The 21,205-nt window shown below is 45.2% G+C and overlaps 2 protein-coding genes across 7 annotated transcripts in view; both read right to left on the bottom strand.

The window, feature by feature from the left end:
• Positions 1-411: 411 nt before the first annotated feature.
• On the bottom strand, positions 412-5,938 carry LOC101003314 (disintegrin and metalloproteinase domain-containing protein 1a-like). The gene is given in 2 exon segments (XM_009181741.4): positions 412-3,687; positions 3,690-5,938. Coding segments are annotated over 2 exon segments (2,727 nt in total). The 5' UTR covers positions 3,745-5,938; the 3' UTR covers positions 412-1,015.
• A 3,918-nt stretch (positions 5,939-9,856) lies between these two features.
• Positions 9,857-21,205, bottom strand: part of MAPKAPK5 (MAPK activated protein kinase 5) — a 50,558-nt gene continuing 39,209 nt past the window's right edge. For 3 of the 6 annotated variants that reach the window (XM_009181742.3, XM_021922954.1, XM_021922956.2), the window contains 6 exons: positions 19,435-19,622; positions 17,164-17,284; positions 14,628-14,758; positions 14,222-14,343; positions 13,081-13,185; positions 9,857-10,310 (listed from right to left, as the gene is read on the bottom strand). In XM_009181742.3, coding sequence (XP_009180006.1) covers positions 10,216-10,310; positions 13,081-13,185; positions 14,222-14,343; positions 14,628-14,758; positions 17,164-17,284; positions 19,435-19,622 — 762 coding nt within the window. In that variant the 3' untranslated portion in view covers positions 9,857-10,215. Of the gene's footprint in view, positions 10,311-12,771; positions 12,873-13,080; positions 13,221-14,221; positions 14,344-14,627; positions 14,759-17,163; positions 17,285-19,434; positions 19,623-21,205 lie in introns of those variants that run through there. The other 3 variants (XR_002515853.1, XM_003907172.3, XM_021922955.2) reach the window with 3 other exon arrangements.

The following is a 21,205-nucleotide window of genomic DNA, read 5'->3' as shown; positions in this document are numbered from 1 at the left end:
CAGGAGAATGGCGTGAACCGGGAGGTGGAGCTTGCAGTGAGCCAAGATTGCGCCACTGCACTGCAGACTGGGCAACAGAGTGGGAGTCTGTCTCAAAGGGAAAAAAAAAAGTTCTGTTACTTGTAATTCAAGATGTTCCTATAAATTGTCAATAAAGGAAAAAGGAACTTTAGTAGAATCATTAAGACAAAAAAAAAATGAAGAAATAAATACTTCAAATGTGAACTCAGCACTTCACACTTTACAGTCTACTTCACATACTGCCTAGGTTGCCCTCCCTCCTCCATACACCCACACGGAGTGTGAGATGTCCCTGGATCAGGTTTAGCCCCTTTCATAGAGCCCCAAAATAAAGGATCCCAAGCACTAGGCTGCTTGGAGTCTGGAGTGATGATTCATGTGGAAAAAAACTTTTATTTAAAATCACCTGTATTTATTGAATAGAAGCAGACAGGGCTTATTAGAACATTCAATCATTATAATAACATTCGTAACATAATGGGTCACTATTACTGGGATGAATAACCTAGTCACAACAATGCAGGCATGGATAATTGATAATACATTATGTCAGATCATGTGAATGAAAGTTTATATGCCCTGAAAAGCAAACTGGGTGACTCAGAAACTGGCCCAACTGAAACAAGACATTGATAGCAAAGACCCATGAGAAGAGCTAAAATTATTTCATGAAACATGAAAAAACAGAAATAAAGAATATTTTATATATGATTTGATGTATGAAAATATAATGAGTTTACAATGAATACTGTATAAGTCGGGAAATCCCTCTTCGTACATTAGTATGTTTCTACAGATTACATAGTCCAGTCACAGCCTCTGTAGACACCAATTCTCACTTCACATTTGCTTCTATGAGCTTCTTATTCCCACTCAATGCCTGACATGTTTGAGATATTTGGCTTCATCCTTCACTCTTCTCTTTTAGCCTTCCCTGTCTTTTACCTGCTTCCTCTTTTGGTGTGGGCTCTTTCTGGGCCTCTGGTGGAGGGGCCTACTGTGCTGGTGGGGCCTCTGGTGGAGGGGCAGCCTCTGGTGGCAGGGCCTGTGGTGGGGCAGCAGCCTCTGGTGCTGGGGCAGCCTCAGGTGCTGGGGCAGCCTGAGGTGCTGGGGCAGCCTCTGGTGGTGGGGCAGCCTCTGGTGGTGGTGCCTCTGCTGCTGGTGGTGCCTCTGCTGCTGGTGGGGCCTCTGCTGCTGGTGGTGCCTCTGCTGCTGGTGGGGCCTCTGCTGCTGGTGCGGCCTCTCTTGGTGGTAGAGTTTCCTCTCCTGGTTGTGGAGCTTCCTCTCCTGGTGGTGGGGCCTCCTCACCTGGTGGTAGGATTTCTTCTGCTATTGGGACTAGATCTGCTGAAGTCAACTCTGATTCCAGTGTTGTCTCTGTTGATGCCTCCTCTACTTCAGCCACTGCTGTCTGAACTTCAGAGCAGAGGTAGGATATTGTAAGTAGAGAGCACAATAATAGTACAAGAAACAAAGGGACTAGTAACACTACCAGTTTATAGTCTACGTCTTGTCTCAGACTTTGACCACGAGCAATACTTTCACTACCACTTTCACTGTTGTTGGTAACTTGCATTCCCGGGGGGCCACTGTCCACACTGCCTCCATTTCCTGGATTTTTACAGTCAGGAGGAGCAAAACCAGACTCACAATGGCAGTGCCTTAAATTGTTGCAAACTCCTTTCCCATGACACGATTCCTCCGGTCTGCAGTCATACAGGAGTACGGAGTGATGAACGCAGGAGTAATCCGTGCAGACTTTGTTTGGGGCACAAGAAGTGCCGACGTGCACATTGCCATTATCAGGGGTATCAGTAATGTTATCGGCATCCATGCTCCAGCACCAGTCATTGTCATGAGGGACCTGGATCACTGTATGTTGAGCTTTGACTCGTGGTAAGGATTGAACACCTGTACATATGAGTTTCCCACAAAATACATTATCATCTGAACATGTAACATATGTTTGCTGATCCTCAGTGGGATGGCCACAGTTTCCAAACCGGTCTCCTCTGGTATTCATTGAAATGTAACAGTCTTCCGGGGCAGATCTTGCAGGGTACCCATATATATTCACACATTGGTTATCAGGGTTCTTACACTGACCCCCAGAGCAATAGTGAATTCTATCACACAACGTGCCATCTTGCTTGTAGCTGTCTGCAGGGCATTCTGCAGAGCTACCGTCACAATATTCTGGGAGGTCACACTCATCCTGAGTAGGACGGCATAAAAACCCCTTCCTTCTGAAAGTGCAGTCCAGACAGCAGAGGCCATGGCTGCACTCAGCATGCTCCTTCAGAGTACATGTGGGATCACAGCATGGGTCGAGGTGACAGGCAGAACCACAGTCACACTCCTCCGTGTCCTCCACCACGCCATTTCCACAGGCAGAATCCCTACGCTTGCGGCCCCTGGGCCGTGGCTTGTTAAATAGGCAGGCCCCTTTGTGTTCTCGAAGGAACTGATGGAAGTAGTCAGAGCTGCAGTTGCTGAAGCCACTTTCTTTTGTGATATTTTCATGCATGAGGCAAAAGTGCTTCTCTCTGCAAAAGCAGGCTGAGTGGTCGTGCTGAATACCCAGGTTGTGCCCGAGCTCATGGACCATCAGGGCTGCAAACAACAGCACATCTTCATGATGGAAGGATTCAACAGCTGCCGCAAAACCGCTTGAGCAGGCACCACTGAGAAAGGCCTGGCCCATATTCTGTCCAGGATGATGCCCGACGATCATGTGGGCAACATCGTGCTTCGCACGACGGAAGAGCATCTCTTGTCTCCAGCCATTGAAATTCCTGAGTGTGATTTGCAAGTCCACTGCGACATCTATTAGGTCCCCCTCGGTCCAAATCTCCATTCCGGCCAGCACCACCTCTGTGTTTATTCCCCTAGTGAAGCTGTCGGCCAGAGCAATGACATCCACTACTCTCTGGACCGTCTCATTGATGTTACTGCCCCACATCTGGAACCGCTGGTTGTTGACCACGACAAACATCTCCACGTACTTGGTGTGTGACCACAAGTAGGACAGCGCCTGTAGATCATGAGGCTTCCTGCTCCCTTGTTGCCAGCTAGTGGACACCACATGGCTGTCTCTGGAAGTGACACCACAGGAGACTCGCGCTTCGTGTGCCATGGTGTATAACACATGTTCAAACCGTCTTGAAGAATCCATGGGCTCAATGCTGTAAGATTTTTCCTCCTTAATCAGGATGCCCCTGAGACCTGCACAGGTGTTGACAGAAACGAAAGAACCTGACACTCCTTCTATGTAGCCTTCATAGTGGCAGTCATGTGAGATGAAAGGCGAATCTTGCCCCAGGATGCCATTGTGGTAACTGTAGACTGGAAAGTTATTCACAAAATGGCTTCTCTTCACCTTCAGGTGAACCAAGTGCTTCTGGCCTTGCATAAATAGCAAGTAGGACAGTCCTTCCACTGAGCTATCTCCTCCCTGGACTGTCAGCCTCTTTGGAATAATTATTTCATAGAAAGAGTAATAGATTGATCCCAGGTAACAGTGCATGCTTGGCACAAAAATCACCAAAAGCAGCAAAATCTCTAACCTGATACATGAAGGTCCGGGTACTAGCCCCATTCTCAAGTTCCACTTCTGTGGAGCCCAAGTTTGGAACTTTATCTTAACCTTTTCCAAGGCCACTTGCTTTTCCATAGATACAGCAGGATGTTGGCAGAGTCTTTTAATAATGCCAGCACTGACATGGCCCAAATAAATCAGTTAATGATTCTGGGCCTATATCCATCAGCAGAGCTCCCCCTCGCACACAAACCTTTGGAGGCTCAGATGTTAGTCTCAGATCTACACTGGCTCCCTCACTGGCAGTTCTTGCCCAATTCTGAGTCTTATAGATAACTTCAAGCTGTGTTTCTCTTCCTGCTTCTCTCCTGGCCTTCGGCAGTTTCTTTAGTATGTCTTCCTTCCAACGGCAACAACTGTAATCTTCCTTAGTTATATTCCTTTTACCTTCATGGAGAGATATTCCAAGCAGAAGGCCTGTAGTGATCCAGCCAGTACTGTAACTCAGGCAAATTATTCTTTATCCTCAGCTCAGGCCACACAACTTGATATCCGTTAATCTGTTCATTCTTTGAAACCCAACATTCTGGCAGGGGGTGGGGGGAAGGGGACAGGGCTTCTCTGGGGAGCTCTGAAAAGGACAAAGTTCTTTGTGGCCCACTGCCTCTTTCCCTCATTTCTGCAGTTTTCAGGGTACCATTTCTCAGTTCAACTCTCCTTTGTCAGTGTCTGGTTTTTTTTTTCTTTAATTCAAGAAAATCCGTATGTGTATGTCCAAGTTTTCCCTCATTATTGCCGGTTCATAACAAATGAGTTTAGATATTTTATATCTGCATATAATCTTCTCTATCAAGTTTTCCTAAAGCACAGATATATTACGTGTTAAGTAAAATGGGCTCAGTTTCACCATGGGGGTATATAAAGGATCAGGATCAAAGTTCAGTTCCTCCAACTGCCCTAATATAAAAACAAACTGTGGGGTCCGGGCACAGTGGCTCACCCCTGTAATCCCAGCACTTTGGGAGGCTGAGGCAGCTGGATCACCTGAGGTCGGGAGTTCAAGACCAGCCTGGCCAGCATGGTGAAACCCCGTCTCTACTAAAAATGCAAAAAGTAGCAGGGCGTGGTGGAGCGCGCCTGTAATCTCAGCTACTCAGGAAGCTGAGGCAGAAGAATTGCTTGAACCCGGGAGGCGTAGGTTGCAGTAAGCCGAGATCACGCCATTGTGCTCCAACTTGGGCAACAGAGTGAGACTCCGTCTCAAAAAATACTGTGGGGTCAAAATAAAAGCTGACTAACCAGATGTCTAGTTAACATTTCATCAAGAAAAGAAAACTGGGCTATAGAAGAACTTTTAAAAGATTTCTTCGGTTTGGAACTAAAATCGACCTGAAATGTCTGTGGAAGTCCTTGAATTTGGTTTTCATGTCAGTTTCCTTGGTGTATTTAGCAGTACAAATTTAAAAGGAAAAGAAGCCCTATGCACCCATTCCTTATGCAGTTATTCTGTGCATTCTAGATGAAGAAAAATAAAGCTCTACATTTTTTATCTTGCATAATTTTACAGCAAGTCAAATATTTACAACAAGAGACCTTTCAAATATGAGATATGACTACAGAAAGGAATGTAATGGTACCAGATCTTAGGTAACAGCATGAGAACAGATCAATTTATTCATTATTCCTTAATTCCTAATACAGATAATACAATGTATCATTAGCATCTAGCAAGAAAATTTATACTGTCACAAACCCACTAAAAAAATTTACAGCAAGAAAAGTGAAATGATTTCCAGCTGTACTTCTTGTGATTTATGTAAGCACAAAGCTTCTTAAAATTATATTTTGAAAATTATCACAGATTTTAGGGTGTTTCCCTGTGTCTTAACCAAAATAGACAGGGCAAATTAGGTTAAGCCATTTGGTGGGATAAAAGAAGATTCAAGAATAGAACATTCTACTTTAAATAAACAATTAAAATGAAGTATACAATTTTCTGATTCTCAAATTGAAACATATTTTCTTCAATAAATACATGCACACACACACCCCCACACACAAGACCTGATTTAAATCTTTTGGCTTCTTTGACCAACAATTACCATTTCTTCAACTCGTTTTTTCTCAAATGAATACAAGCAACATAAACTCTTTTTAAAGAGTAATTCCTGCCAGGCACAGTGGTTTGCTCCTGTAGTCCCAGCTACTTAGAAGGCTGAGGCAAGAGGAGTGCTTGAGCCCAGAAACTTGAGTCTAACCTGGGCAACATAGCAGGATCACGTCTTTTTTAATTTTAATTTATTTCTGAGATGCAGTCTCGCTCTGTCACCCAGGCTGGAGTGCAGTGGGGCGATCTCCACTCACTGCAACCTCTGCCTCCCGGGTTCAAGCAATTCTCCTGCCTCCGCCTCTCAAGCAGCTCGGATTACAGGCATGTGCCACCACACCTGGCTAATTTTTGTATTTTTAGTAGAGACGGCGTTTCGCCATGTTGGCCAGGCTGGTCTTGAACTCCTGACCTAAGGTGATCTGCCCACCTCGGCTTCCCAAAGTGCTGGGATTACATGCATGAGCCACCGCGCTGAGCCTTATCTGTGTTTCAAACAATAAATTCAGACTGGCATTCTCCTATGTTCATACATTAGAGAGATACAAGTGTTTTTTACTATATCAAGCCGACTTTTATAACTGTGGTAAAGTCTAAAAGTATTTGACAAGTAATGGCTTTAATAAGCAGAAGGTTAATAAATCATGTAGGCAAACAGGAGAGCATAACCTGCTGCTTTATAAGAATTGTTTTTACAGTGTTGTTTCCACAGGTGTAGGTGTTAGGCCAAAAAATATGAGAAAGATACCGTTTCACTTCCAGTTACGTGCAAATTTCAAGTAGCAAACCTGACGGTTATGCTAAAGTAGAATTTACTGCTGGACTAGGAATACACAAACAAAACTCCACTTCGAAGACCAAGCCATGCTGAGTCCCTTGGGAGCTACTGTTTTTTTTCAAGGCATGCTGTTGCGTTACAACAGCTGGGGCATCCTCCAGAGTGTTCACAAACTTCCAGCTTGGTGCTCATTTGGATGTGTCTGGACACAGCACTTATATTAAGGGTCACATGAATTCAGCTTGAAGTAACTGAAACATGGGCAACAGATGCTCAGAGTCAAAGGAAGGATCACTTTGGATACCTTTTCTATCGCACCTAAAATTCAGCATACACTGAAGGAAAAAAAAAATCATCCTGAGCCTTTTTAGAAGACACCCAAGTCACAATTTTAAGAAGTTACGGATATACTGGATATGCTAGAAGATTCCTCTAAAGAAAAGAACAGTAACAAAGGTAATTACTACTGTTTTTTTCTCCCCATGGAATACTGAACTTCTGCCCTAAGATAGGAAAACTACAGTTGTTCTAATATTACACAAAAGTTAGTGCAGTTTTCCTAACTGTAAGAAGCGATCTGTAAGATTTGCATTTCATTGAAAAACACAACAGGCACTTAATTCAACTGTCAGCCAAGTTCTCTGGTCAGTAAATTAAAAAACGTTGGGTTTTTTTCTGTTGCCTGTTAGATTTTTGCCATCATGAAAAGTATTCAGGTCAAGCGCGGTGGCTCATGCCTGTAATCCCAGCACTTTGGGAGGCTGAGGTGGGCGGATCATGAGGTTGGGAGGCCGAGGTGGGCAGATCACAAGGTCAGGAGTTCGAGACCAGCCTGGCCAATATGGTGAAACCCTGTCTCTACTAAAAACTCAAAAATTAGCTGGGCATGGTGGTGCCTGCCTGTAGTCCCAGCTACTCGGAAGGCTGAGGCAGGAGAATCGCTTGAACCCGGGAGGTGGAGGTTGCAGTGAGCCAAGATCAAGCCACTGCACTCCAGCCTGGGGGACAGAGCGAGACTCTATCTTGGTGGTGGGGGGTGGGGAGGTGGGGAGATATATTCAATTCTCCTTAAAGGAAATCCATTTACAACAGTTACCAGTCACCTAAGATTAGTGAACTTTACCTCAAAAAATATATTTTAATTACAAATTCTCCAAGATAAAAAGGAACCAATGTAGGCCGGGCGCAGTGGTTCATGCCTGTAATCCCAGCACTTTGGGAGGCCGAGGCGGGTGGATCACGAGGTCAGGAGATCAAGACCATCCTGGCTAAGACAGTGAAAATCCGTCTCCACTAAAAATACAAAGAGAAATTAGCTGGGTGTGGTGGCAGGCACCTGTAGTCCCAGCTACTCGGGAGACTGAGGCAGGAGAATGGCGTGAACCCAGAAGGCGGAGCTTGCAGTGAGGCGAGATTGCGCCACTCCACTCCAGCCTGGGCGACAGAGCGAGACTCCATCTCAAAAAAAAAAAAGGGGCCGGGCGCGGTGGCTCAAGCCTGTAATCCCAGCACTTTGGGAGGCCGAGACGGGCGGATCACGAGGTCAGGCGATCGAGACCATCCTGGCTAACATGATGAAACCCCGTCTCTACTAAAAGATACAAAAAACTAGCCGGGCGTGGTGGCGGGCGCCTGTAGTCCCAGCCACTCCGGAGGCTGAGGCAGGAGAATGGCGTGAACCCGGGAGGCGGAGCTTGCAGTGAGCCGAGATCGGGCCACTGCAATCCAGCCTGGGCGACAGAGCGAGACTCCGTCTCAAAAAAAAAAGGAACCAATGTAGTAAGGTAATTCTTAAGACACTTTGTGTTTTTATCATCTATTCCCACAGGCAGTCACACACATACAGGGCATACTAACTGAATGTCATCCTGAAGACTCAGGGTGGAGGAATTACTCAGCACAGTGGAGGAGTTAGAAAATAAGTTGCTGGTGAGATCAATTCTGATAGAAGAGAATGCGATGAGAAAAAACTGAATAACAGATGACTATCCTCTCCCTCTGCTCTGGGAGGTGGAGCCTACCTGCCAGCTTTTCTATGTACCAAAGTAAGTATCCACCAAAAACTGCTTTACACACACACACACACACACACATGAAAATTGGTTATGGAAACCCATACGCACAACAGAAAACTGAAAAAGGACCTAGCCTTATTTTTCCTTCAAACAGCTGCTCTCTGGGCCAAAATCGTGCTTCCTGAAAATGAAGGGTAATAAACAGGATAAACAAAGCCCAGAGAATGCCAACACAAAACCCAGGCAGACATATTACAGAGAAACAAGGCAGCCTTATGAAAAAAAAAAAAACCCAAAACTGGATCATCTTACATGATAATCCAATAGTCCCACTTCAATTATATGTACATTTCTCAGACAAATTATTCCAAAAACAGGACCGGAGGAATAGGGAATGGAAAAAAGGAATGATGGAGCTGGTGAAGGCTGCAGGGAAGGGGAAAGGACAAAGCAGGACCTCCTGGAAGGAGAAAGGGAAGCTCTGGTTAAACATATAAAAAATAGGCCAGGCTTGGTGGCTCACGCCTGTAACCCCAGCACTTTGAGAGGCTGAGGCGGATGGTCAGGAGTTCGAGACCAGCCTGGCCAACATGGCGAAACCTTGTCTCTACTAAAAATACAAAAATTAGCTGGGCATGGTGGCGGGCACCTGTAATCCCAGCTACTTGGGAGCCTGAGGCAAGAGAATCACTTGAACCTGGGACACAGAGGTTGCAGTGAGCCGAGATTATGCCATTGCACTCCACCCTGGGTGACAAGAGCAAGACTCCATCCCAAAACAAACAAACAAACAAAGAATAAACCCAAGGCCGGGCACAGTGGCTCATGCCTGTAATCCCAGCACTCTGGGAGGCCAAGGCAGACAGATCACCTGAGGTCAGGAGTTCAAGACCAGCCTGACCAACGTGATGAAACCCTGTCTCCACTAAAAATACAAAAATTAGCCAGGCATGGTGGTGGACACCTGTAATCCCACCTACTCAGAAGGCTGAGGGAAAATCGCTGGAACCTGGGAGACGGAGGTTGCAGTGAGCGGACATAGTGCCACTGCACTCCAGCCTCCACGACAACAGCGAGACTCTGTCTCAAAAAAAAAAAAAAAAGAATAAACCCAAAAGAAAACCCTGTTAGATTTAAGAAACACACCAGTACCCTTTTTAAAAATATGACAAAAAGGAAATGTTCCTGCTTTTCTCTAAGGAATTAGGTACAGGAGAAATGAGGGCTCAGCTCCTTCTTCTTCCATCATGGGAGTTGGCTCCCCAAGCTCAAGTGTGCCTTCTGTGAGTTCCAGCAGGCAGTAAATGACTGAGCCACAAACATGTCTTGGCAGTAGAGCTCATCTAGCAATGGTGTGGAAAACAAATACACAGGGCAATTGAAACCAGAATCCAGAGTCCTTAATTCAGCTGTTTACTAATCAGAAAAGTCAGTATAGTCGGTCCTTTATCTACTGCTGGCAAGTGATTTTTGTATATTTTATTACAAATAAAATAATATTGCTTGACAGCATCATCTGTCATCTTACAAATATACAACTACACAGTCCTAAAGTAATAGTGTATCTCTAGACGTGAGCTTTTCTTAAAAACAAACAATAACTATACTATTATTAAGTCCTGCACCCTAAATCTATACAGCAACTTTAATCAACGTGGAAATGAAATTATGATTTATTAATTTACATAAAATTACTTTATACATTTAAGAATAATTTTTCAAATTATTTAAAAAACCACAAAGTTTGAAGCTGTCATTATTGGGATTCATGGGACGTGGTTTGCTCTTCTATCACCTGCTTCACAATTTCTGCCAGTTTTAGTCGATCTACTTTATCTGTGAATCCACGACCTGAAAACCAAAAAAGAACAAGATCAGCCCTCAAATTCTTTGAGAGGTGGCAGACTCTTGACAGAGGCCCAATAAGGTCCACCTTACCAGTATCAAATTCACCCTCACCAGTGGAGGAACCACCCCCACCACTGATCAAAAGCAGTTCAGATCCCCCATTTTTCAGGTAGCAATTGTACCGTTCCACTAACCTGGCAGTAAAAATCCAAAGCTCACAACACACAAGCAAACCACAAAGAGAGAGAAGATCTTTGTAATACATACAGCTGACAAATGACTCATATCCGAATATATAAAGAATTCCTATATATCTATAAGAAATACACAATTCAGTGAAAAAAAAATGGGCAAAAGACTTAATAGGTACTTCACAAAAGAGGAAATCTAACTGGCCCATAAACATTTAAAACGTACATGAGTACGTTTTAAGGGTACATTTAAGGGTAATGCAAACTAAAACTACATTGCAATACCACCTACAAACTAACCAAGATAACGAAGATTTTTTTAAAAGACAATAGCAAGAGCTGGTGTGGATATGAAGTAACCAGAACCCCCAAACACTGCTAGTGGGAGTTCATAAATTCATACAACCACTTTGAAAAACTGGTAGCAGTACCCACTAAAGCCAGACAGATGAAGACCTCCGTGAACCAGCAATTCTAATCCTATACACGTAAGATAAATGAGCTTATCAAAAGACATTCACAAGAGTATTCACCACAGCCCCCCCAAATCTGGAAATAATCCTAAAGTCCATTCAACAGTACAATTGACAAATATAGCACACATTCATACAGTGAAAATGAATGATCTGCTGCTACACACAACATGGATGGATGCCACAAATACAATGACTAAAATATAACTGACTAAAAGAAGCCAGACATAAAAGAATGCAGACTTGTCTGACTCCATTCACAAAGAATACAAAACCAGGCAAAATGAGGCTCCAGTGCTAGAAATCAGGACTGTGATTACCCTTGAATGGAGGGAGGGAGGGACTGGAAGAGGACACATGTTCTACTACATGATCTAGGTGCTGGTTACAGAGGAGTGTTTACTTTGTGAAAATTCACTGAAGTTCATATTTCATATGTGATCACTTTTCTAAAATGACATTTCAAATTTTTCTTTTTTCTTTTTTTTGAGACGGAGTCTCGCTCTGTTGCCCAGGCTGGAGTGCAGTGGTGTGATCTCGGCTCCCTGCAACCTCCACCTCCCAGGTTCAAGCAATTCTCCTGCCTCAGGCTCCCAAGTAGCTGGGACTACAGGCGCATGCCACCTCGCCCGGCTATTTTTTTTTCTTTTTTTGGATTTTTAGTAGAGGTGGGGTTTCACCGTGTTAGCCAGGATGGTCTCGATCTCCTGACCTCATGATCCGCCCACCTTGGCCTCCCAAAGTGTTGGGATTACATGCATGACCCACCGTGCCTGGCCCTCAAATTTTTCTTTAAAAAAATCCCAGGAAAGTGAATCTCCTCCAAGAATGGGAATGGCCAGGCTAGCACTTTAGATTTCTTATGGCATGTCTAAGAAACAAGTGAGGCAGGCCGGGTGCCGTCATTCACACCCGTAATCCCAGTACTTTGGGAGGCCAAGGTGGGTGGATCACCTGAGGTCAGGAGTTCGAGACCAGCCTGGCCAACATGGTGAAACCCTGTCTCCACTAAAAAAAAAAAAAAAATACAGGTGCGTGCCTGTAGTCCCAGCTCCTTGGGTGGCTGAGGCAGAATCACATGAGTGCAGGAGGGGGAGGTTGCAGTAAGCCAAGATCGCACCACTGCACTCCAGCCTGGTGACAGAGGGAGACTCCGTCTCAAAAAAAAAAAAAAAAAAAAAAAAAAAAAAGAAACAAGTGAGGCATTGAAATCTTAAGTTTGCCCCCTTCCCTGAGCATCCTGGAGCATAAGTCTAGTACAGTTTGCTCAACTGGAAAGACAATATTAAAATCAGTTCAAGCCAGGCACAGAGGCTCACGCCTGTAATCCCAGCACTTTGGGAGGCTGAGGCAGGTGGATCACTTGAGGCCAGGAGTTCAAGACCAGCCTGGCCAACATGGTGAAACTCCATCTCTACTAAAAATACAAAAATTAGCTGGGCATGGTGGCACTCACCTGTAGTCCCAGCTGTTCGGGAGGCTAAGGCAGGAGAATCACTTGAACCCGGGAGGCAGAGGTTGCAATGAGCCAAGATTGCGTCACTGCACTGCAGCCTGGGGGATAGAATGAAACTCCGCCTCAAAAAAAAAAAAAAAAAAAAAAAAAAGGCAGTTCAAGAAATACATCTCTACCTTATTTGCTTTGGGAAAAAAACTTAACCAGCAGTAGATTTGGCAAACTTTCTCCTCTTTCGTGAAACAGCTCTTCTCTAAGCTAAGCAGATCAGCGGGGTCAGCAGGGTGGACTTGCTGGCACTTTGTCCTCTCTCTCCCCTTCAGCATCTGTTGCTTCTTAATGACCTGGTAAATAGTCCTGGTATCCGAGAGGAGTTCTGTTACCCAAGTGGTGTGTGATAGGGGCTTTCCAGTGTTGAATCTGCAACACACAATTCACTTGAACTCTGGAAAATAAGTGAAAGGGCCAGATATCCAGGTATGCCGGGGCAGTTAATATAGAGCTAACCCCCATTCCACAATGCTCCACTCACTCTCCAGCCAGCCTCACTTCATTTCAAAACAGCCGCAGCTCAGGCGCCAAAGAGATCCTATGTGTTCTAAACATAATCACTTGTCTGTATTCCTGGGGAAGAGAGTGATGAAGGCTCCTACCATTCCAGCTGAAGCTCTGCAGAGTATCTCTTAGGAGTTTGCATTCTCGGTTATACTTCCAAGCCTCCTGCATTACTTCATTCAGCTTCTCATCTTCATTCTCTCCTATTGGTAAGGATGAAGAGGAATTTGCATTTTTCCTGCAGCATCATGGGGTTTTAGTGTGAGAGATGGAAGAACGTGATGTCCAACTGGTTGAAAAATGATGACTGAATGCGCAAAACTTCACCAGACACGGGCTTTACTGCTAGTCCCTACATTATGTAGACTGCATCTGGTATTTGGACTCTTTTTTACTCTGACATCTTCATACAAATCCACTGATGGCCCCAGAGTCTCAGCACCGGGGGGATGGGAAATAGGCTGTGGCAGACTCTATTGCTGAACAAGACACCTGGTCAACCAAAGACCAAAAGTGGGAGAGTGGGCTACTTTCTCTCTGCTAAGCTCATTTCTTACTTTAGAAAGCTATCTGAGGTACACTATATGAGTTCTCTTAAAACCCAAGGAATCTAGGGAGATATCCATTTTCTGGCCTAGTACGTGAAGCATCTATCTGCTGAGAACAGCCCCTCACCCGCCGATGAGTGGAGAGAACATAACGAAAGAAAGCTCTCACTCCAAAGGACCCACGTGTAAGTCTCACTCCAAAGACCCACTCATATCATGCTGCCCATGATATGAGTAACAGCAGGAGCCACTGCTGAACTAGGGAGGTATTCTCATATTTATGAGCTAATGGCAGCCTTGCACTCCAAATGCTCTGGAAATGGTGAACAGCCTGCAATGAGATTCAGACCCTACCCACATTTTCCATTCTCCATCCCCCAATCTGTGCCCTTGTTGTCAAACTAAGAAAACACAAAATTGCATGCTTGCACCTGACACTGCCAATTAAGTCTAAACTAGAAATTTCACAGAAAACCAAAGGAGAGGTAGAACTTAACTGCATTTCTGAACTCCCACTGTCCAGTCTTTTTAGTGGGCACAGACTACCTTATATAATATACTTTTCTTATAACACAAGATGAAACAGACAACCCAAAATTAAGCCATTCCTTTTGCCATGTACATGCATACACCCACCCACCCCTGCACACACACACTCACACACACACAAAGGATTAGTAAATGGTGTGACCTTTACCAGCCTGGGGGAGAATACACTGAGCAATCACATCTCGGAGTTTTTCCAAGGCAACATTGGAATCCTCGGCTCCATTCTCATGGTCGTGGATATAGACACTGTCCTTTGGCTTGGTGCTTTAAGAGTTTGAGGGAGGGGTAATAACAACGTGAGAATCCAAAAACCAACTCTGGACAGATATTAACTCTAAATATAAGGCAACAGATATATCAGAAAAATAACAATAGAAAAATAACAATAGTGTCCAACTCCTGATACTATTTAAAGAGCTTATCCTCTCCACCCTCTTCAGAGGCCAAAGAAAGATCCCTAGCTGAGCAAGTTAAATTTCTTAAATTTGAGAACCCAGTACTCAGCCATTCCAGCCATGAAGAAGAATCGAAGAAATAAGCTCAGTTACCCAAGTAACTTCCTCTTCCGCAGAATGGGGTTGTTCACTGAGTGCAGGGGTTTGAGGCTGACTTTCAGATCCTGAATTCTCATGTTGGCCAACTGTTCCGCGTGAGCCTGCTGGATTCCTGCAACCACTGCCTGAATGCAAACACTGCCGTCAGTTTTTCATATTCATTGCTGGGCACCTAAAAAGCCAGACTAAGAAAGTGGAAAGGAAAAGCTCAAAGTACTAAGAAGGCAATTTCACTCTTATGTTGAAGGAATAGAAATATTTTGATAAGGCAGAGGACTCTTCCCCATGGATCAGCAGGAACCAGGGAACACCAGGCCAACCAAAGGTCACATAACAGCTAGCCCTTCTTCCCTGGTGGGGCGACAGAAAAGCAAGTAAGAAATACCAGCAGGATCCCCACTCATAGCCACTACTGAGGGGAAGTGTAAAGAGAGGCACATATGGACATCAGCGGAAAGGGGGGCAGGCTACTGCCCAAGAAGTCTCACAGACGGTATTGATTCACCTCAGCCCTGACAGCTCAGAGCCCTGACCATCTCACATGGAGGGCATGGCCAAGCCTAAGGCCACATGACGGAGGCCACAACCAGTCAAATAATTTACAGTGAGAAATAGCTCTCATGGAGTCTGGAACTCTTGAAGTTTGTGCTTTTGTGAACAGTGTATGATCTCACTACAGGCAGACCAAATCATCAGAAGGCTTCACAGGAATATGATCCCATTTTTGTATTTTTTTTTTTTAATTTTTTTTTTCCATTTTTGTATTTTAAAAGGACAAAATGTGTGTATCTGTGTACGTATCCCAGAAAACGATCAGGAAGTATACATCAAGCCATAGATTACCTCACCTCTGAGGGGTGTGACTGTGGCAGGGGAATGAAAGGGAACTTTTACTTTTTCTTTTAACACTGCTGTACCATCTGAGTTTTCACAACAAAAGTTTTTTTTGAGACAGAGTCTTGCTCTGTCTCCCAGGCTGGAGTGTAGTGGTGCAATCTTGACTCACTGCAACCTCTGCCCCTGCTGGGTTCAAGCAATTCTCCTGCCTCCGAGTAGCTGGGATTACAGGTGTGTGCCACCACGCCTGGCTAATTTTTGTATATTTAGTAGAGACAGGGTTTCACCATGTTGGCCAGGCTGGTCTCAAATTCCTGACCTCAAATGATCCGCCCACCTCAGCCTCCCAAAGTGCTGCGATTACAGGTGTGAGCCACTGCACCCAGTCAAAATTTGACTATTTTAAAAAGTAGTTCCATGGTGAGCATGAAATTAGATCAGGAAAAGTTGGAACTCATTTAAGGGCTCTGTATACTCATACCCAGCCCTGGCTATGCCTTCCTGCACCTTCACATCCACCTCATCAGTAATGACCTGACAGAAGAAGGAAACAGCTCAAAGTCATGAGCTTAGGCTCCTAGACAGGGCTTGGTTGGACAGTGTTCTACTCTTCCAAAGTTGATCACTCACATCCTGACCACTTTTTTTTTGAAATAGTCTCACTCTGTCACCCCGGCTGGAGTGCAGTGGTGGATCTCAGCTCAATGCAACCCCCACCTCCTGTCAATATTATCACCAGATATGTCATTCCTGTCCCCTTATATCTAGTCTTATCACAAAAAGCTGTAGAAATTTTTCTTCAAAACTATTGAGCCTATTCACCTCTATTTCTCTGCTCCCATAGCCACCCCTGACTTCTAGATTACTGCAGAAGTATTAGGTTGGCAAGTCCGTGAGTTGCCAAGTCTGACTGACTATCTCTAAATACCTTCCTAGTGGGAAATCTCTTCTCAAAAAGCTACCATGGCCTCTCAATTGCGTCCCACTAAGACTTAAACCCCTCTCTCCACTTGCAAAACCTGGCCCTGACACACCCGTCTCATTAACTTCCCATTAGTGAGGCCAAGTTATTTTTTCTGACGATGCCCATGTGTGGTGAACAGCATGAGCAACAAAACAGATGCAAATACATCATCGTTACATTAACTGTCTAATGTGTTGCAGCATCTGAGTTCTCATGTTTGGGCATGCGCTGTCCTTGAAGAATTTGAGTAGATAGTTAATACATGTGAGGGGTTCTGCCTTCTCTTTGGGCAAATTACATCCCTTCAAAGATGTGCTCTTTTTCTGAATTCCCACAGCATTCACAGAACAGTTAACATGCAAAGCTCTGATGTTTGAAATGTTCCCTCTTTGTTTCATGTTTATTGGCCTTGCCTTCTCAGCCAGTCTTGTTTAAACCCCTTGGGGAAAGGGAGGGTATCTTAAACTGCTCTGTGCCCCCAGTCCTGTAGCAGAAATATGGAGGCTATTCCTTTGAGTGCTCCCTTAGTGTGTATTCACTAGGCCTTGATTTGGTCTTTTACCAAAAGAAGTTCCTTATTTTGGATCCTGACTCTGAGGAAACCAGAGATGTTTCTCTGGGAAGGATCGTGTACTCTGCACTGTTTTGCCTTTAACCCCTCACTGAGCCAAGCCCCAGCATTCCTTCCCAACAGTCTTTTCAGTCAACAAAGTAAACATCATTCAAAACCTTGTCCATCATCAGCTGAGCAGAAGGCAGCACATTATCCAGGGCCTCGGTGGAATTGAGCCAGGGGTGGTCCAGCACTCCCTCAATGGTGAGTCTCTCCTCCGGTTTGACCTTCAGGAGCCTGTAGAGAAAACGCCAACAGGGCTGCCATGCACAGTTGCTACTAAAAGGCCATAGGAAGTTCCTGGACCTGGCTCTAAACAACTCTGGTTGCTTCTGACTTCTGTTAAGTCTGGGCCTTCCACCTGCAGAGCACAGGTGGGATTCTAGTCTCCAATCACTGGTAGGGGTACTATGGCTTGAGGCAATCTTTTCTATACTGCAAAAAGTGAGATTACAAAGGTAGAAAAAGGCTTAATCCAGTGATACTTTTGAGTTCTAGGGTTTAATAAGGTAATCCTATGGTTTATAGTTCCTAAGACCTTGAATCTCCATACTGAGGTTTCTAGGACAATGGGCTTTAACTTCCAAAAGGAACTCAGAGTGCTCTTTTTGGCTGATAGTGGTGCAGAATTAGTTGAAGGGTCATGAGGTTCTGGAGAAGCAGGTTGCTACCCAAGATAAAACTCTTAGATGTCACCATATGGCAGGACATGAGCCCATTATTCCACACGCATTCAAAAGCTAAAAACCTAGAGTCTCTGAGACAGGGATGGCATTTCCTTCTAAGCCCAGGGCGTTGCTTCTGTGCTGTCTGCCTTCGTTCATTCCCAGTGATGTGGTTTCTAGCTCATCTCAGCCCGTTCCCTCCTTCCAACTCCATCTCTCATTACAAATGTCAGGACAACATGCCTGACTGCTCCTTCAGCTTGTCTGCCACCTTCCTCTGTATCATTCTGAACAGATGGCTTCAGATTCTAAAGTAAGGATTATTTGGAAGATCCCAAAACCAAAAAGATAATCAGTGTTGCTCTAGGGACAGGAAATGTATTTTACAGAAAGCTGGCAAAGAACTACTTCTAGGACATTGAGATTTTGGTCAAATAGTTGGGATTACAGCAAGGAAATAGCATGTGAAGACAGATGGTGATTTAATCATTGCACCCACGTTCCTAAAAACTTGTACTTGTCTATTTTAGAAAACAGTTCCTCTTTACAGCACACAGAACCTGGCCCCAACCCCCACCCTCCAATCAACAGGACAAGCTCACTTTTGAAAGGGAGTAATTTCCATGGAGAAATGGCTGTACTGTCGGGAGACAGTTCCCAGGTATTGCCCCTAAACACGTACCTTCATCCCATTACAGAGGAAGAAACTGAGATCAACAAGGGAGACACTGCTCAGTGAAGACCCAGCAGTGGGAAGACAGGACCAGTGCCTAAGTCCACGGGCACCCAGCCTCCCACACAGGTGGGCAGAAAAAACAAACATATTCAAATTTAGGTCTGACTTCCTACCTAGTCCTCCAGCTACCAAAAGACTCTGAATATCAACTCTCCCTCACCCACTCCCTAGCCCTAATTCTTACTAAATCTTCCCATCTTAAGATATGTCAGAGCAGCTGAGTGTGGTAGCTCACACCTGTAATCCCAGCACTTGGGAAGGTGGGCAGATCACTTGAGATCAGTAGTTTGAGACAAGCCTGGCCAACACGGTCAAACCCCATCTCTACTTAAAATACAAAAATAAGCTTGGCATGGTAGTGGGCGCCTGTAATCCCAGCTACTGCCGAGGCTGAGGCAGAAGAATCACTTGAACCTAGGGGGCAGAGGTTGCAATGAGTCAAGACTGCACCACTGCACTCCAGCCTGGACAACGTAGCAAGACTCCATCTCAAAAAAAATAAAAAATAAAAAATAAAAGATATGTCAGAGCAACCAACTGGCAGTGTCAAGGTGGAGGGTGGGGTCCAGGCCTGACAAACCCACATGCCCACAGCATCCAAGGATGCTGTTTGTCATCTCAGCACCTAGTTCACCTCCTGGCATTGTACCTGTCCCAAATGACATGCCGGCTCACATGTAAGAAGGACAGTACGCCAGGTTTATAATTTAGGGTCCTGAATTAATGTGCAGAGACTGGCTATGGAGGGACCTGGGTTCACACCCTGGGGACAAAGTCTAGGGATGCAACAGGAGGGAGGAAAGCTTCATTCGCACCCAGGTGTGGACACTGAGAAGAGTCACCTCAGGCTCCAGAGAGATTTCTGTGATATTAAAACGGGGAGGAGCCTGCCTAGGAAACCAATGACTTTTCTCTACCCACATTCCCTTGAGCTCCACCACCTGGAGGCTTCCTTGGCCTCCCTGCCCAGCAGCCCATGAACTCACTTCCTCACAACATCTTTGGCCATCTCTGAGATCTGACTCCACTCTTCCTCTGGGAACTCAAAACTGCCTGTCATGATCTTTCTTCGCATATCCTTTGGGATAGTCCGGCTGTGGTGTTTGGAGTAAAAAGGAGGGTATCCGCACAGCATCACATAGATAATCACCCCTAGGGACCACAAATCACAGCTCTGAAACCAAAAAAAGAAAATGGTCACTCACAGCAGAAGCAGAGCCCCCAAAGAAACACCCCGTGACAGACAGACTCAGGGATAGCCCCTGCAATATATAGGCTGCTATAAACTAGAGTCACTTAACAGAGACTAGGAAAGCTGAAGGAAATCTTAGGAGAACTAGTCTTTATCTCCGTATTTTCCTTTTTTTTTTTTTTTGAGACAGAGTCTTTCTCTGTTGCCCGGGCTGGAGTGCAGTGGCGTAATCTCAGCTCACTACAATCTCCGCCTCTCAGGTTCAAGTGCTTCTCCTGCATCAGCCTCCTGAGCAGCTGGGATTACAGGCGTGCCACCATGCCGCCCAGCTAATTTTTGTTTTTTTTTTTTTTTTTGAGACGGAGTCTCGCTCTGTCACCCAGGCTGGAGTAAAGTGGCGCAATCTTGGCTCACCGCAAGCTCCGCCTCCTGGGTTCATGCCATTCTCCTGCCTCAGTCTCCCGAGTAGCTCGAGTAGCTGGGACTACAGGAGCCCGCCACCACGCCCGGCTGATTTTTTGTATTTTTAGTAGAGATGGGGTTTCGCCATGTTAGCCAGGATGGTCTCGATCTCCTGACCTTGTGATCCGCCTGCCTCGGCCTCCCAAAGTGCTGGGATTACAGGCGTGAGCCACTGCGCCTGGCCTGCATTTGTTTTTAGTACAGACAGGCTTTCACCATGTTGGTCAGGTTGGTCTCAAACTCCTGACCTTGTGATCCTCCTGCCTCGGCCTCCCAAAGTGCTGAATTACAGGCGTGAGCCACCGCACCCGGCCTCTCTCCATATTTTCAATAAGCTACCAATACTACATACATGCATTCCATCATACAAAGCCAGTCTGGGATAAAATGTACAGGTACTTTCACTCTCACTCTTTAGGCCCAAGCACCTATCTGATCCCTGTGTACAGGCACAGGATGCTTTGCCCCAGCCAGAAAAGAAATAGATATAAACCAGCTGGCTGTGAAACCTCTATGTAGAAACAAAGCAACTAAGACACAGGTAGGCTCACCTACAATACAGCACAGGCCACTTCGTAAAGGCCCAAAGCAGTACACAGATCATGGAGAGGACTGGAGGGAAGAACAGAAGGTCTAAATGCATTCCTTTGACCATGAAGGACTCACTAGGTCCATTTGCAAGCTCTTACACCATTCTGGGGGAAGATACTGTGAAAAAAAGGAAACTGCTACCAAGTACCATGTCTGCAGGAAGTAAGGTGACTCCATGGCCTATAATCACTGCATAAAGAAAGGACTCCTATTTTAGTTAAATGCAGCTCCATTTGCTTTGAAAACTGGGTTTGCAGAGGCTTCAATTCAAGCCTTTCCTGAATGGCGAGATAAAAGAGGTATCTGCCTAAGATGGCAGCCCAGTGAGCCTGCCACTGGGGCCCCACACTCCCCCTCACACCACAGCTATGTGGTGCTCTGTGCAAAGGCTGAATAATGGGGTGTCTCAGGTACTCTCACTCATGTTTTCTTTTTTTTTTTTTTTGAGACAGAGTCTCGCTCTGTCGCCAGGCTGGAGTGCAGTGGCGCGATCTCGGCTCACTGTAGCCACT

The sequence above is a fragment of the Papio anubis genome, chromosome 9 (genome assembly GCF_008728515.1).
Source record: "Papio anubis isolate 15944 chromosome 9, Panubis1.0, whole genome shotgun sequence".
Taxonomy (NCBI): domain Eukaryota; kingdom Metazoa; phylum Chordata; class Mammalia; order Primates; family Cercopithecidae; genus Papio; species Papio anubis.
This window is presented reverse-complemented; position numbering and strand designations above follow the sequence as displayed.